Here is an 18,265-nt window from a genome sequence, read left to right on the forward strand (position 1 = left end):
GAAAAAGTTGGTTAGTGTTGCCTTAGTAAAAATTGGCTTTTTAAATCTGACAGCTGACTCACTGAATCTCCGCCCTTTCAAAAAAGCTAACTATTGCATTTGGTCCAAAGTCTTGAAAATTAACATAGCAAGGTATAGAGTACCTCAAGAAACAGATGGAGCCGTGCTTATCTGAGACGACTCCATCGCAAACGTGCACTCCCGGAGTGACTAGTCGATCCGTCCGCCTAGTCACACCGGGAGTGCACAGAGACGCGCCCATTCTGAGTGTCCCTGTCCGGGCACGCAGACGGAGATGCTCTCCATTCAAGTGAATGGGGCGCGTCTCCATCACGGAAGCGCGCCCGGCTGGACGGAGATGCTATTGTCAATAGGCGTGCCTAGTCACAGACAGAGCCACAACTAGTGTGGCTCCATCTATAGCTTTCTTGAAAGTTTCTATGATCTACAGATGAAAAGACCTCAGATTACATGCTTGGTCAATCATTTTAGTACTATACAGATTGTTTGAAAGCCCATTTAGTCACTTATGAGACATTCCCAAATTCCTGTCAAATGTGCTACGCTCAGAATACTAGCAATATTTGGGTAACCCAATTACTTTTGTAATTCATCCTTTTCAACACTGAAACCTTTTAAAAATAAAACATTGATATGTATTAACTGACAATATAATTACTATAAAGATAATTACTGTTAATGGCTTCAACCGAATAGAAGCCAAATTTTGGTAAGAAATCCAATTGCAACATACAATGTATATAAATAAATATTTTTATTATTCTGCTTTTAAATTATGTTATATTTCCAAGTTTGTGTGCGCTGTAAGTATGTGCGCGTTTATAGGGGGTAATTCCAAGTTGATCGCAGCAGGAAATTTTTTAGCAGTTGGGCAAAACCATGTGCACTGCAGGGGAGGCAGATATAACATTTGCAGAGAGAGTTAGATTTGGGTGGATTATTTTGTTTCTGTGCAGGGTAAATACTGGCTGCTTTTTTTTACACTGCAATTTAGATTTCAGATTGAACACACCCCACCCAAATCTACTTCTCTCTGCACATGTTATATCTGCCACCCCTGCAGTGATAGTGATAGCAGTGAAAGTGTTCATTACATTGAAACGTTGCTGAAGCGTGTCTCTGTTGCATTCATTTATTTAAGCCGAGTGCCGCACCTTTTCTGACTATGTTTTGATATCTGTGAGGACACAGGCTGAAGTTATCCCACGGATCATTGGAGTGCCGGACCTTGGAGTCTCTCTCTCTCTCTCTCTCTAAACTTGTCTCACTTCGGTATATATATATATATATATATATATTTTTTTTTTTTACTTTTTATTTTATTTTATTTTTTACTGGCTCTATACCTCTGACTGGTTGACCACCGATGCTCTAGATTCATAATAACGTATGATAAACAGACCACAATTAAATATATATATTGATATGAAACACTAACTTTGAATTGTTGTCCAAGTCTTGGGAAATGTCATCTACAAGGTCGCTCTCTGAGGACTCATGAGCCATAGACTTGTAGAGTTTGCATGCTACCAGTGCTTTGGCCATGGTTTCCTCACCACGCTGCCACAGAAAGAGAGCCATCTTTTGCCTTTTCATAAGAACAGCCCAAACCATCAGCTCATGGAAAGGGTACTGGAACCTGCTAACCTCTGGATCATCCACATCAATGTCAATTTCTTCCTCCTTTTTCTTCTTCTTTCTCTTTCCTTTAGAAGGGGGCTCATCATCCTGTAGAAAATGTCAAAATTAAACTGAAGTTTTAAATTTTTTGTCAGAAGCAAATGCAAAATACTGCAATATTTTCCAAATGTTTTGTGAATAAATCAGTTGCTATTATGTGTAATTCATTTTGAATATCCAAAGATTTGCATGCAAAGGTCAGAAACTTGTACTTGACATATATGCAGTGGGGTGGTCTTCTGTATGCCGGCGGTCGGGCTCCCGGCGCTCAGTATACCGGCGCCGGGAGCCCGACAGCCGGCATACCGACACTTATTTTCCCTCGTGGGGGTCCACGACCCCCATAGAGGGAGAATAAAATAGTGTGGCGCGCGTAGCGCGCCACCGTGCCCGTAGCGTGGCGAGCGCAGCGAGCCCGCAAGGGGCTCATTTGCGCTCGCCACGCTGTCGGTAAGCCGGCGGTCGGGCTCCCGGCGCCGGGATGCTGGTCGCCGGGAGCCCGACCGCCGGCCAGCCGTAGTGAACCCATGCAGTGATTTGAATGGCCACACTTCCAGAAATCTCAATATTTATCTCACTGGAATCAACCAGAAAGGAATAGGGACTGATGGAAAATCAAGTGCACAAATTATTGCATTTGTGTTGTGTGTGTACAGTCAGCAGCCAACTGCACAACCTGGGACCTGTGTGATCAAACCTCTTGGCCTGCAAACGAAGCAACTATGGCCCTCATTCCGAGTTGATCGGTCGCAAGGCGAATTTAGCAGAGTTACACACGCTAAGCCGCCGCCTACTGGGAGTGTATCTTAGCATCTTAAAATTGCGACCGATGTATTCGCAATATTGCGCTCACAAACTACTTAGCAGTTTTAGAGTAGCTCCAGACTTACTCTGCCTGTGCGATCAGTTCAGTGCTTGTCGTTCCTGGTTTGACGTCACAAACACACCCAGCGTTCGCCCAACCACTCCCCCGTTTCTCCGGCCACTCCTGCGTTTTTTCCGGAAACGGTAGCGTTTTCAGCCACACTCCCATAAAACGGCCTGTTTCCGCCCAGTAACACCCATTTCCTGTCAATCACATTACGATCGCCGGAGCGATGAAAAAGCCGTGAGTAAAAATACTATCTTCATAGCAAAGATACTTGGCGCAGTCGCAGTGCGAATATTGTGCATGCGCACTAAGCGGAATTTCACTGCGATGCGATGAAAAATACCGAGCGAACGACTCGGAATGAGGGCCTATATTTGTCTAATTAAGTCACCCACATGGGACCATATTGGACACAAATCTGGTAGATTAGTGCTTAGGATGGACATGTTGTAAAATACTCTATTATTGTGTAATATTCCTATACAAATCAAACAAAAATAGGAATAGTATACTGATTCTGTCAAAAGAGTGCATTTATTCTACTTAACACAAAACCTTGTGTCATTGAACAGAAGTCCTCATCTCAGTAATGGCAATATCTCCTTGAGACTGCAGAGCATACAGATGTTCTACAACTATAAAACCATTTAAGAAGGAACAATGAGGGAAGGCCTTTGCTACAGGAACCAGGAATGGGACGAGAGGCTGGGAATGATGACAATGATGCAGGATCCTACGGAGAAACATTGGGAAAAGTTTCAAGTCACACAACAAGAGATCAACTATAACAACTACTAACAGTTAGCTTAATCATTATCTAGAACAACATGTTCTTGATAGTAACATAAGCATTCAATAACTATAACTTGAAAAGTTTCACTGTCATATAGAACAAATATAGGCCCTCAGTCAATTTCAGTTGCAGTTTTGTGTGTTTAACTGGCTGCGATCGCATGCTGGGGGCCGCCCATCACAGGACAAGGTCGCACAGCATGCAAATACCCTGCAGTGATGCGATAGCACTGTAATTGCGTTAGCAATGCTGATTTGTGGAAGCCCCCTGCCTCCATAGCTAGGCTGCGAAGGCAGATGCAGGGCAGACATTTTTCAGGTCATGTGACGTCAAGCAGCCACCCAGAACCCGCCCCCATTTCTACCGACATGCCCGCCCAATGCCTTGTTGACACACCCACAATGCCGCATCACTGCCCCGCGAATGCCCCGCAAATGCCTCTGTCTGTCAATCAGGCAGAGGTGCTCGCATAGTGAGATGCAATCGCAGATTCCTGGCCACGCACGCATAGTGTGGGTCCCGCGCATGCGCACTATGGCAGGAAATGGGAATATGCGATCGCATCACAATACAGTTTCATGCTTAATACCCCCCATGATAATACGCATTCAGAATAAATCAAATACTATTCTGCCTGCTCTAGAAATAGGTTACATGTTTATTATAATCTCAACATGAATAAAAAATACAATGTTCATTAATAACTTTTAATCTAATCTAAAAAGTCACATATACTTAATGATAGTGAAAGGGAAACTTACCTCCATTCCTAAAAGTTTGAGAGCTTTTGGCTGCATGGAAGAACGTCAACATTTCATTAATTCCCCTTATTAAGCTGACGTAGGTCACAATACTGTATATATATTTGTATATATATTTTTTTGTTAATATTATTGCAGATGTAGGTAATCTATTTAAATGATGCAATTGTTGCTTTGAGCATATTAGCATAGTCCTATTACATGAAGTGCTTATATCACATGTAACATCAGTAATTATGTCATGATTTCTGAAATTATCATATTACATGTGTACAAATATTTGTGAACTTTAAAAGCAACTAATTAGCATTCTATTAGAGATTTTTGTTAGAAATGTTAACTTTACCCTCTTTGGTCCAAACAGATTATTGTATAGTGTCCTGAAGGTCTTCCTGGTGTAGTGGCAACGATAGGCCCCACCCATGAGGTACTCAAGCACAAGGCCAATGTCAATCAAGCTGACATGATAATCTGGTGGAAGGTTACCCTGCACAGAATACATGCTTGTTAAGTATGAAACATTGGCAACTTCTATCTATCTATCTATCTATCTATCTATCTATCTATCTATCTATCTATCTATCTATCTATCTACTGCATCTATCTATCTATCTACTGCATCTATCTATCTATCTATCTATCTATCTATCTATCTATCTATCTATCTATCTAGTTGTGTAATACTGTCTGACAACTTACTAATCATATATAGTACAACCAATGAGGTGCTATCATCCCAACATCACAGTGCCACCTCATTAGCCTTTCTCATGTCACAGTTGATGAAAAAGTGCATTTGGTTGCTGCCATATCATCCAGTTATTAATGACATGATTTGAGGAAGCTTTTATGAAATAAGACCAAGCCATCCATTTTAGAGTACATGTGAATTCAGAGTTAATAACACCCACCATAGATAAACAAATACTTTTAAATACTGCATTTCAGACAAAAAAAAGTATAGATAGTCCAGACAATCAACTCTAACAATAGGGCTTCAGAAATAGTTCAGTAACAAATAGTATAAGAAATTATTGTAATATACTGTAGATCTACAAACTATACAACTACAGTACATAGCATGTTATAAAAGTAATAGTGCAACAGAAACAATTTGTGTTTATTAGTAACAAAGCAAATTATGGTAACATGACAATTGTCTCTGATTACTGATATGTAAACAGATACATTCAGTATAGGCTGTTATAGGATATATCTCTGATGAGAGTATGTTGGTCATCAAAAGGTTAATCATTGATGGTGCCATCGGTGCATTAGATGGCAAGAAACCATCAACGGGAAACCGATGATCCTCACTGCTTATTGGACAGGTTGGAACAGTCAGGGAAGGGGAACTTTGAGCGGTGGAGCTACTGTATGTGCAATGTACCGTGGTCAATCAGGGAAAGGGACAGCGGCATCATTTACATTGAAAAGAGATTCACCTCCAAGTTAACCCATCCGAATCCCCTAGTCAGTCTCTGCATGGCAATGATGCGATGAAGATGAACAATGGAAAGGAATCAGAATATATTTAGATGGACAATGAGAAACATATTAGAATGAATGTACATTAAACAATGCATGAAGAATACAATGGAAAATGACCATCCTCACATTCATACATTCTCACGTACATATACAGTATATATATATATATATATATATATATATATATAAGTTTTCAATGAAACAATCAGCGGCACTCAGAGACTGCAATAGCCATGAGTAAAGTGCAAGTGCTTTTCATCCATATAGGCAAAAATTAGTGGAACCACTAATTTTTGCCTATATGGATTAAAAGCACTTGCACTTTACTCATGGCTATTGCAGTCTCTGAGTGCCGCTGATTGTTTCATTGAAAACTTCTGCATGCATGTTCCAGACGGCACTGGAGCACCATTGAACTTATATGGAGAGTGCCGATCCGAGCACATACTATATATATATATATATATATATATATATATATATATTTCTGCTGCGGGGTACACTGGGCTCCACAAGGAATGGACAATGGGGTGTAGAATAGGATCTTGATCCGAGGCACCAACAGGCTCAAAGCTTTGACTGTTCCCAGAATGCACAGCGCCGCCTTCTATATCACCCTGCCTCCCAGCACAGGAGCTCAGTTTTGTAAGTTAGTTCTGCAGTAAGCAGGCACTGAACAGAGGGGCTGCTCCAAGCAGCCCTAAGGAAAGCTTTTTATGAAGTAAAAAGTGAAGACTTCAAGGGCAGCAGTGGTGGTAAATGTCTTGTGACATTCACTGCTGCAGCTCCAGCTCTCCCCAGCGGCGCTGTATACTCCCGAGCCCTGGTTGCCGGGTACCTACAGCGGAGGCTCCGGTTTTCTTCATGTTAGACACACACGGCTGGGGCTCTCCAGGATCGCGTGGCCGCGCTTCGGGAGGTGGTAAGTAGGTCCCACTTGCGGGACCCGGTCTTTATCGCGATCCGACACGATCAGTGGGAGGCGGGCCGCGCGCACTGGCAGTGGACACTGTGGCAGTACAGGCGATCCCACTAGATCACCAGGGCATGGGCGCAGGTCAGGTTTTCTCAACCAATTCTTATATCGCCCACAGTACCCAGTGGTTTTGCCAGCAGGGGGGATAAGGCTTAGACCTGAAGCCCCTCCCCCAGCCCCAGGGCGCCATTTCTAGCAAGTGTTCCCGCCCTGGAGCTGCATATCTGTCTTTTCCTCACTCCCTGCCAGTGTCTGCGGCGCCATTATCCCTCAGCTCACTGTTCCTGGGACTGCTTGGGCAATTCCTCCTATGTAAAGCCGCCTGGTTGTCAGCGCTGTGCTTTTACATGACACTTAAGTATTCTACCTGCCTTTTTAGACAGTGATAGTTAAGAAAGAGTGCATTTAGTCAGGGTTTTAAAGTACAATTACCCTGTGATATACATCCAGTTCTTACTATGTACTGTTATATCTATTATATAGCTGTGTAAGCTAGTCCAGTGCAGTATTATTGTCATTAATAACCTCTGCATTGTACAAACTGTGACTTTCTGTGTTTGCATTTGATAGCTGAGTGGTGTCCATTTCGTGTCTTTCACTCAACCTGCTATCCCTATATTCCATAACCTGAGGGGGCTTGGTGCGTCAGGTGTTATCTAATATAGGATTTTCAAAAAGATATACTGTATTACGTATGTTTCTCTGTGATTTAGTCACCATATCTCTCCTTTATTTCTGCTAGTGCTGACTACACTGCGCAGGGGTTTGGGTTTAGAGATATAGTGCTGCTGATAATTGTACTGTGTTACCTCATACTGCAAGTTATATCATGTCTGCTTTTGAGGGTAACGGTTCTGGGGCTGAACACACTGCCGGTGTTGCTGAAGCCGCAGATAACTATGAGGAGAATATAGCAGCTTTGGGCTCTGGTTCTGGGGGCTCCTTGCCGCCCAGTGGGACGGTGGCAACGGGGGCAAATAATGACCCGCTGTGGGCTGCTTTTTCCACACTTCTGCATACGCTAGTTCATAAACTAACACCCCCTATGGGACCCCCAATGCCTGCACAACCGTATGTGGTCCCTGCAGCTAACCCGCCGTGGGCGGACGATTTATCTGCTCAATTAAAGAAGTTGAACCAGTCCTTGACTACTAAAAAGTCTGACCAACGCTCGCCTAAGTCCAAGAGGTCCTCTAAGCGAGCGCTTCTCTCCTCACAATCCACTGCTGTCGCTGACACCTCGTCTGATGAAGACGGCACATATACTGACCCCTCAGGTTCTGATTCAGATACGGCTGATGGGGAGGGTAGTTCACATGTGGATGTTCCTGATCTTGTGGAGGCTATTAAGTTAATTCTGCAGATTACGGATGATCCCGAGCCATCCGTCCCTCCTAAGAAACCAGATAGGTTCAAGCGTCAGAAGGTGGTTAAACAAGTTTTACCTCACTCTGACCACCTAGTGGATATACGTCAGGAGCCCTGGGGAAACCCGGGTACGAAGTTTGTGCCTCAAAAGAAGATGCTGGCTCACTATCCCCTCGCGCCAGAGCTGTCTAAAAATTGGGAAACGCCTCCTCCAGTGGACTCACATGTGGCTAGGATGGTGGTTTCCTCAGCTCTACCTGTTACTACCGTCACGTCTCTAAAAGAGCCTACGGATAAACGTGTGGATGGTTGTCTGAAAGCGATTTACACCCTCACAGGTGCTGCACAAAGGCCCACTATTGCAGCTACATGGGCTGCAGAGGCTATTGAAGCATGGGCCTTGGAGTTAGAAGCTGAAATCTCTTCTGACCATGCTAGACAATGCTTGTCATATATTGTCACAGCTTCTCGATATATCAAAGAGGCGGCTTCTGATACCGGTATCCTAGCAGCCAAGGCTTCTACTATGTCAGTCCTGGTTCGCCGGATATTGTGACTGAGATCCTGGTTTGTGGATCTGGACTCAAGAAAAACCCTGGAGGTACTCCCTTTCAAGGGAGATATTTTGTTTGGGGAGGACTTAAATAAGATAGTGGCTGACTTGGCTTCTGCCAAAACTGCCTGTCTACCTAATACCGCTCCTTCTGTGTCGAAGGCTAAAAGTACGTCCTTTCGCCCCTTTCGTCCTTCAGGTAAAGCAAAAGGTCAGGTGTACCATAAGCAGGCCCGCACTTCCAAACCTGGTAAGCCGAAGCCCAAAAGAGCCTGGGCTGCCCGTCAGCCAGCTGCCAAGACCGATAAGCCTGCCGCATAACGGGGCGGGCCGGCTTCTAGGGTATGCCCAGGAATGGTTGAAGACCACTCCAGATGCCTGGGTACGGGAAGTCGTCACACGAGGTTACGCCATAGCCTTCAAAAACCGACCCCCTCATCGATTTTGCCAGACAGACATCCCTTTGGACCAGACAAAGGCAAAAACTCTACACTCGGTGGTACAGACCCTCCTGGATACAGGAGTCATAGTACAAGTGCCTCTTGCTCAGAGGGGCCGGGGGTACTATTCTCCGCTGTTTCTAGTCCCGAAACGGCCCATTGTCAACCTCAAGGCATTGAACAGGTTTGTGAAGATTTCCAAGTTCCGTATGGAAACCCTTCGCTCTATAGTTCTGGCCTTGGAACCTGGGGACTACATGGTCTCCCTGGACATACAGGATGCTTACCTGCATATTCCTATAGCAGTGTCACATCAACAATACCTGAGGTTTGCTATTGGCACCATCCATTACCAGTTTCGGGCATTATCTTTTGGTTTAACAGCGGCTCCGCGAGTCTTCACCAAAGTTATGGCGGTGATGACGGTGGTTCTACGCCGTCAAGGGGTCAGGATACTGCCATATTTGGACGACTTGTTAATCCTGGCAAATTCCCCAGATATTCTCCTGCATCATCTGGATATGACGGTCCAGTTTCTACAAGCCCACGGGTGGCTCATCAACTGGAAGAAGTCATCCCTGATCCCTGCTCAGATCATGGTGCATCTGGGAGCACTTTTGGACACTCACAACCAGCAGTTGTTCCTGTATCAGGAGAAAGTCCTGAAACTTCAGGACAGGATTCGTTGCTTCCTATCTCATCCGCAAGTGTCGATACATTCGGCGATGCAGGTGCTTGGCCTCATGTTGTCAGCATTCGACATGGTGGAGTACGCTCAATTTCACTCTCGCCCTCTCCAGAGGCTGATTCTAGCCAAATGGGATGGTCTGCCTCACCGGATCAGGTCTCAAATGATCTCATTGACTCCGGAGGTCCATCTGTCACTGCTCTGGTGGCTCCGGGACCAACAACTGTGCAGTGGCCGTCCGTTCTGGATATCCGTCTGGGTCCTGTTGACGACAGATGCCAGTCTAAGAGGTTGGGGTGCGGTGCTGGAGCAACACTCCCTTCAGGGGCGGTGGACCAAGGAGGAGTCCCTCCTCTCGATCAATATTCTGGAGTTGCGGGCGGTCTTCAATGCCTTGCACCTAGCCCAGCATTTAATTCAGAACCGTCCTGTTCAAGTACAGTCGGTCAACGCCACCACAGTGGCTTACATAAATCATCAAGGCGGCACTCAAAGCCGCCTAGCAATGAAGGAAGTCTCACGGATTCTACAGTGGGCAGAACGCCATCTACTGGCCATATCGGCAATATTCATTCCGGGAGTCCTGAATTGGGAAGCGGACTTTCTCAGTCGTCAGGACGTGCATGCCGGCGAGTGGGGCCTCCATCCAGAAGTGTTTCAACTCCTAGTGGAAAGGTGGGGCCTTCCAGACGTAGATCTGATGGCGTCTCGACACAATCAGAAGGTTCCGGTCTTTGGAGCAAGGACAAGGGATCCTCAAACAGCATTCGTGGATGCACTGGCGGTACCGTGGAGGTTTTCGGCTGCCGTACGTGTTCCCTTCGGTGTCACTCCTGCCCAGGGTAATTCGGAAGTTCAAGCAAGAAAAGCAATTCTGCTTCTCATAGCTCTAGCGTGGCCTAGACGGCACTGGTTCTCAGACCTGCAAGACCTATCGTCAGAGCATCCAATTCTACTTCCACAACGCCCAGACCTCCTCGTTAAGGGCCCCTGTGTCTACCAGGACCTAGCCCGTCTGTCTTTGACGGCATGGCTCTTGAAGCTTCCGTCTTGAGGGCTAAGGGTTTTTCTGAAGAGATCATTAAAACTATGTTGCGGGCCCAGAAACCGGCTTCTGCTCGGATTTATCATAGGGTCTGGCATTCCTACTTTGCTTGGTGCGCATCTAACAATTATGACGCATCCAAGTTTAGTACAGCCAAACTTTTGGCTTTTTTGTAGCAAGGCCTAGATTTAGGCCTGCGTCTGGCCTCCCTCAAGGTTCATATTTCTGCCTTGTCGATGTGGTTTCAGAGAAAAATTGCGACTTTACCTGATGTTCATACTATCACTCAGGGTGTGTTGCGTATCCAACCTCCCTATGTCCCGCCTGTGGCTCCTTGGGACTTGTCGGTGGTTTTGGAGGCGTTGCAGGAGCCTCCATTTGAACCTCTTGGTTCAGCTGACCTTAAGTGGCTTTCCCTTAAGGTGGTGTTCTTGCTGGCTATTGCCTCTGCTAGAAGAGTGTCGGATCTGGGTGCCTTGTCTTGTAGTTCCCCATATCTGATTTTTCACCGTAACCGGGCGGTTCTTAGGACTCGTCCCGGATATTTACCTAAGGTGGTTTATTCATTCCACCTTAATCAGGAGATTGTGGTTCCGGCCTTTGTCTCTCCTGATTTGTCTTCCAAAGAGCGGTCTTTGGATGTGGTACGGGCTCTCCGTATCTATGTGAAGAGAACTGCTTCTATTCGACAATCTGATTCTCTCTTTGTTTTGTTTGGTTTTCACAAATGGGGCTGGCCTGCTCACAAGCAAACTCTTGCCAGATGGATTAGAATGGTGATTGCACATGCTTATGTGAAGGCTGGTCTCTCTGCTCCTGATCACATTAAGGCCCATTCTACTCGGTCTGTTGGACCTTCTTGGGCGGCCCAACGTGGTGCGACCCTTGATCAATTATGCAAGGCGGCTACGTGGTCCACGAGGAACACCTTCATAAGGTTCTATGCCTTCGATACTGCCGCTTCCCAGGATGCTTGGACGCAGGGTTCTTGTGCCCGCTACAGTGCGTCCCCTCCCATAAGGAACTGCTTTAGGACATCCCCATTGTCCATTCCTTGTGGAGCCCAGTGTACCCCGCAGCAGAAAACGAGTTTTATGGTAAGAACTTACCTTTGTTAAAACTATTTCTGCGAGGTACACTGGGCTCCACAAGGCGCCCACCCTGACGCACTTAGCTTCTTTTGGGTTGGTATGGCATTAGCCGCTGACACTTCTCCTGTCGTGAGAGTGTGGTGTATATGGCTACTTTTCCTGCTACTGCATTGGGCTGGTTAACTAAAAACTGAGCTCCTGTGCTGGGAGGCGGGGTGATATAGGAGGCGGCGCTGTGCATTCTGGGAACAGTCAAAGCTTTGAGCCTGTTGGTGCCTCGGATCAAGATCCTATTCTACACCCCATTGTCCATTCCTTGTGGAGCCCAGTGTACCTCGCAGAAAGAGTTTTAACAAAGGTAAGTTCTTACCATAAAACTCGTTATATATATATATATATATATATATATTACTGTACAGTACATTTATTCTTTCACAGTAATTAGCTCATAGGTGTAACTAGGAATAAAGGGCCCTGGGCCAGATGAACAAAGCATTGAAAAGTGATACATTTCACGGTGATAAAGTACCAACCAATCAGCTCCTGACTGTCATATCACAGGCTGGGTTTGAAAAATTTCAGTTCGGAGCTGGTTGGTTGGTACTTTATCACTGTGAAATGTATCACTTTTCAAGGCTTAGTACATCTGTTCGCCTATTCTATCTTCACCTCCTCCCACCCACATTGCACATAGCACTTTTTTTCCCACACTGCTATTGATATTGCCCTCCACATTGCATAGCATAACACAGTGATTGTATGATGGCCGCTTGTTCATTCAGTCTGTGTGTTCTTGATTTTATGGACATGTTGATGTGTTTTTGTGTTGTAAGATAACTAATAATAAATACATATAAATGTAAGCAGTAAACTGCTAGAGGTGAAGAAAATGTTTTGATGATCAAAAAATAAAATAAAATAAAAACATCTAGCATTATAAAATGGTCCTTTTTCAGGGAATAAGAATTGTGTAAATAATTTATGCTGGCCATACACTAGGTCGTTATCGTGTATGAATATATGACATCTACCTAGCATTCCACCCATTGCATGCACGCCGTGCATGTTAATGAGTGCGAATACGATACGATGTGTGGCCCCGTGTGTCCCCAATGTATTTGAGCACCGAGATCCGCAGACACAGATCCCAGCAGTGTATCTGGGGGGAGGGGGGGGTGTCGCTAGTGGCGTCACAAGGCGGGTGCGGCCCGCACCCGGGTGTGACAACTGGAGGGGGGTGACACCAAATGTCAGCTCCTCCACAGTGACAAAGTCTCCTACAGCACTCGGCTTCTGTCATAGAAGAGGAGCCGACAGCGCATGGAGACTGTCACTGGGGGAAGCCCAGCATCTCCCGAGATGCTGGGCTTCCCCCAGAGTGACGATTCCGGGATCCACGCGAAGCCACGCACCCTAAGTGTAAGACCACACCCCTTTTTTACAGCGATCGCTGCAGGAGATCAGGGGTGCGCACAGGGTATCACCACACCTGGTGACGCCTCTGGGTGTCGCACACCTCTTACCGAGAGCCTGCTCACGCCTATGGTGTGGTTTATATACTAAATGGTGGCATAAGCACAAACTTTAAAACGGCGATGCTTCTAATAGTAAAACACACCATTTTCTTTCTGCTAAAAGCATTGTCCTTTTCAATTTCAGGCTTAAACAACGTGGGAAACTTTGTACATAATCTCTGCGACACAAATTGTCAAACATTGAGGAGGAAGCATGATGGGCTGGGAATCTTTTGCTTAATCCCAACATGGGCACTTGCACAGAGTGGCTGGCACCCTGATCCAAACTACAGCATTTTTCAGCCCTATACAATACCTCCAGGTCTACGTCTAGTTCGTCAAGGGTTCATCCTACAGCAAAATAATGACCATACACATATCTCCAGGCTATGTCAGAATTACCTTCTAGGAAAACAACAAGACAGGAGGCTTCAAATAAAAAATGACCAGCACAGTTTCAACACTTAAACGCCTCTGAGCTGGTTTGAAATTTACAGAACAGAAGGGAGAAGGCAAATAAATTTTCAAGTGCAACACATTTGTAGGAACTTCTGCAACAGTGTTGGCAAGAACTTCCTGAACAATATTTGATTTCCATTGTACAGACTCTGATGAGTCAAACACTCACTGTAGATTAATTTTGTTAAATAAAATTATATTGCCAATTGTTTATTTGTTCCATGCTGTAATTTCAGAGGACATTTAGATGTTAAACTGCCTCAATGTCAATAAAGACATAGTAAAACTGGGGAGTTCTAAAACATATGTCTCTATAGTGTATGTATATAAACATTGCTATGTGTCCTGACACTTGATATATGTTCCCTCTGCTATCTGTAATTTGTGTATTGCACTCTATTCTTAGTATGGGTACACCAGGATGATTTCGTCCCGATGACCCCGATTTTGATGCATCGTGCGAGCGATTGGATGGGAATTGTTGTAGAAATGTACCTTTTCTGCTAATTATTCCAATCCGATGCACGTACCCGCCGCTTGCATGTCAGATCGGAGATCTTGGATGCTGCAGTTAAGATTACCCGATCCGATGCACGGTGAATACATGTCACCGTGCATCGGATCGGTATCGGGGGACCCACTCTCTGCCTCCTGTGCGCATCGGCAGCACATCGGGAAGCAAGGAGCTGGCGGGGGGATCGGACCACGATCAGCTGGTGATCGTGGTCTGAGCTGCATCGTGCTGCTGTGTTGGCATCCTTACTCTGAAACTAATAAGAATAACTGAATCCCTAATAAGGGAGATGGCTGTCATATTGTACTGTAACATAAAGCAAAACGACACACTGTTCTATGCATGCCACAGAAGTACTTTTCCTGCATATTTGTCACTTACGATTTCTAAGTAAATACCATACCTTTTTAACATCTCGTACAAGGTAATGGAGAGTATTTGGAGGACCCAATCTCTAAAATGTAAAATATAAAGCAGTTAGGACTCTTACATTTACATGTATAATAAGACATGTTGTATGTACATTATAGCTATGGCCAGCATTAGTTTCCATCTTTCATCATCATTTATTTGTGCAGCCCCACAGATTCCGTAGCACAGAGGTTCCCAAACTCAGCCCTCAAGGCACCCTAGCAGTCCAGGTTTTCAGGATAATCATGCTTGGGCACAGGTGACTTAATTAAGACATCAGTCCATTTGATCTGTGTTCAGCCATGGATATCCTTAAAAGCTGGACCGTTAGGGAGCCTTAGGGACCGACTTTGGGATCCACTGCTGTAGCACCTGTCACAACAGACAGACCTGAAAACAGTTGGCATACTAAAGACATGAGGATACAGTTGAGCAGAAGGATAAATGTATGGTTGTAATTAACAAAACTAGGGGCTGATTCTGAGTTGCACACAGATGTGTCCGTGGCTGCATATTTTGCCATAGCCACGAGTGTTTTTAATGCTAATGCCGTGGCTGATTTCATTATTAGTGAGACACCCATTTGCAGCATCTTACAATGGGGAAGTTCTGTCTGAGTGCATCTTCAGGCGCACCATTGTATACACCATCAAAACTTACACCAGCCTTTTGGCCTCCTGTGTGAGTGGTTGTGCGTCTTTGGATGCAGCTATTGCAGCAGCACGTCCACATCTGTTTGGCCACCCCTCCCAGGAATGCCCTCTGAATTCCACAGACCGTGCATCCACTTCTATTCTGCATCTCTGAACGCTAACAATTGAGACACAGGCGCTATGCAACTGGGACACAAGTGCAGAATGAAGACATGTGGCATCGACACTGAGTGTGACTCAGAACCAGGCCCTAAATCTCATGACATCTGAAGAAATTCAGCATGAGACATAAAAAGGAAATTCAGGGTAGCCAAATTACAAACATGAGACAGAAGGCAGAAAGGACCTTGCCTGTGATAGCATACATCAGGCATGTCAAACTCAAAATCCCAACTGGGCCGAATAATTAAGGTCTAAGTCTTGTGTGGGCCGCAAGAGGAAAAAAGAGTCTTATATGCAATTTTCAATGTTTTTTTTTAGAAAAACCAACAATGAAGTATAATCAAAGAGATGTCAAGTATCGTGAAGAAAAAATGTACCTTAATGCAGTGGTGCAAGTAGGAAATTTCTTAGTGGTACTGTGTGCGCACACTGAAGGCACACGTACCAAAAAAAAATGGGTGTATGATACACATATGGGGGTCAGATACAATTATGCCGTCAGTAGTGCAGTGACAGATACACATATGCCACCAATAGTGCCAGATACTCATATGCGACAATTGGTGCAGTGCCAGATACACATATGCCCCCAGTAGTGCAGTGCCCAATACACATATACCCCCAGTAGTGCCAGATACACATATGTCCCCCAGTACAGCCAGATACACATATGCCCCCAGTATAGCCAGATACACATATGCCCCAGTAGAGCCAGATACACATATGCCACCAGTAGAGCCAGATACACATATGCCCCCAATAGTGCCAGATACACATATGCCCCTAAAAGTGCCAGATACACATATGTCTGCATAGTGTCAGATATACATATGCCCCCACAGTGCCAGATATACATATGCCCCACAGTGCCAGATACACATATGCCCACACAGTGCCAGATACACATATGCCCCCACAGTTCCAGATACACCTATGCCCCCACAGTTCCAGATACACATATGCACCCACAGTTCCAGATACACATACAGTATGCCCCCACAGTGCCAGATAAACATATGCTCTGACAGTACCAGATGACATATGCTTCCAATGTGCTCACCGCCACTGCTAAATGGGATCTGCTGTCTGGCTGTGTGTGAAGGAAGGAGAGCACAGCGCGCACCTCACCTGCTCCTCAGTCCGGTCTCCTGCGGTGGTGCAGGTATCTTAAAATCAGGTGCCGATTCGTGAGCCAATCAGAGCTCTAATTGGCTCACTAACCATCACATGATTTAAGATACCCACCCCGCCGCTGGAAACTGGACTGAGGAGCAGGAGAGACATTTGCTGTGCTCTCCTGTCCTCGCTGCAAACAAGGTGGTTGGGCCGCAGAAAGACCCCTGCCCAGGGGCCGCATGCGGCCCGCGGGCTGCGAGTTTGACACCACTGGCATACATTCTAGTATGGGGTGAAGAGAGGTAGTAGGTTGCACTGGAACTGTATAGTTTGGGATAGAGATGAGATGGTGGGGCACTGTGGAGAGACATACTGTACAGTACTTCAGATGACTTCATGCTGCAGGCACTCTCTGCCCCCCACACCAAACTTGGTGTTGCAGTCTCCTCTGCATGGCAGGTGTCCCGCTACCTGTCGTATGGATGCGCAATTCTCTCAGAAATACATACTTGAGGTCATGTAACTACGGATGTCATCATAACACCAAATTTAAAGGGGAACTATTTAAGCCAGCCTCTGCCAAGAAATTTTCAGTTTGCTTGCGGGAACATATGCCAACTTTATATGACTTTGTATCCTGGACCCCTGCTTCTTCCTATGAGGAGGAGGTCAGGGTTTGCAAAAAGGGATCCCTACATCCCCACAGGCAGAGTAAACCAACCCAGACACATTTATATTTTACGATCATTCATCATTGCCCATCTACTTACTGTATTGTAAAGCTCTTCTAAGCGAGGTATAGTGAGAAACCTCTGCATGTTGACGCCATTCTCAATTAGAAGTTTTACAAAATCCACTCGATCTAAAACCAGGGCATCCATCATAGCTTGTTCTAGGGAGTTGACCTTTAAAAAACAAGTTAGATATCTATAATAATTACTGAACTCTCTCAGCGGAGAACATAGAAATGAAAAAATGTTACAGAAATTTTATTTCTAAATAATTATTTCTTCTCTTGGGACAAAAGTCGAGATGAGCAAAATTCTTAAAATTGTTTAATGGTATATTCACCACTCTCTGAAATGGGATTTGGAATTCTTTAGATTTTCTAGCCATAAGTGTTACACATGGATTTCCTGCAATCAATATGGTTTTCCAGAATTCCTTTCATAACCACATCACAGAGCAGACTGCCCTGACAATGACACTATTGTCATCCCCGATCTATTTACTGAATATCAATTCTACTTGAATTTAGAAATACAGTGCGTTTCATGGAATGACCAAGCAACATTTTTGCACCATGATTGGATGAAATTCAGAAGCATCATTCTTGTGCAATAAAGTGCTAGAAAACCTTATCTGACACTAAATATACTGACTAATGTACTTAATGAATGTCTCAATTACAGCTGCAACATTGGAGGTTATGCTATAGTTCGGATTCAGACCGGGCAGCATGTGGATGCTGTAGTGATTAACATTACTGCCTCACACCACTGAGGTCTTTGGGGACTGATGTAAATGTCTAGAACGATCTCTCTGTAAAGCGCTGTGGAATGTGTGCACCACATTATCATTATAATTATCCTTTATGGTGCCACATGGGATCCGCAGTGCCCAAATGCTAATAAATATCAGTGCTTGTAATGTACAGA

At 45.0% G+C, this 18,265-nt stretch overlaps 1 protein-coding gene across 1 annotated transcript in view; it reads right to left on the minus strand.

Annotated features, from left to right (window-relative positions):
* Positions 1-18,265, minus strand: part of TRPM1 (transient receptor potential cation channel subfamily M member 1) — a 307,999-nt gene that overhangs the window by 72,823 nt on the left and 216,911 nt on the right. The window contains exons 12-16 of the mRNA XM_063926248.1: positions 17,378-17,512; positions 14,669-14,719; positions 4,473-4,613; positions 4,127-4,156; positions 1,460-1,749 (exon numbers count right to left, since the gene is read on the minus strand). Coding sequence (XP_063782318.1) covers positions 1,460-1,749; positions 4,127-4,156; positions 4,473-4,613; positions 14,669-14,719; positions 17,378-17,512 — 647 coding nt within the window. The remainder of the gene's footprint in view (positions 1-1,459; positions 1,750-4,126; positions 4,157-4,472; positions 4,614-14,668; positions 14,720-17,377; positions 17,513-18,265) is intronic.

The sequence above is a fragment of the Pseudophryne corroboree genome, chromosome 6, assembly GCF_028390025.1.
Source record: "Pseudophryne corroboree isolate aPseCor3 chromosome 6, aPseCor3.hap2, whole genome shotgun sequence".
Classification (NCBI taxonomy): domain Eukaryota; kingdom Metazoa; phylum Chordata; class Amphibia; order Anura; family Myobatrachidae; genus Pseudophryne; species Pseudophryne corroboree.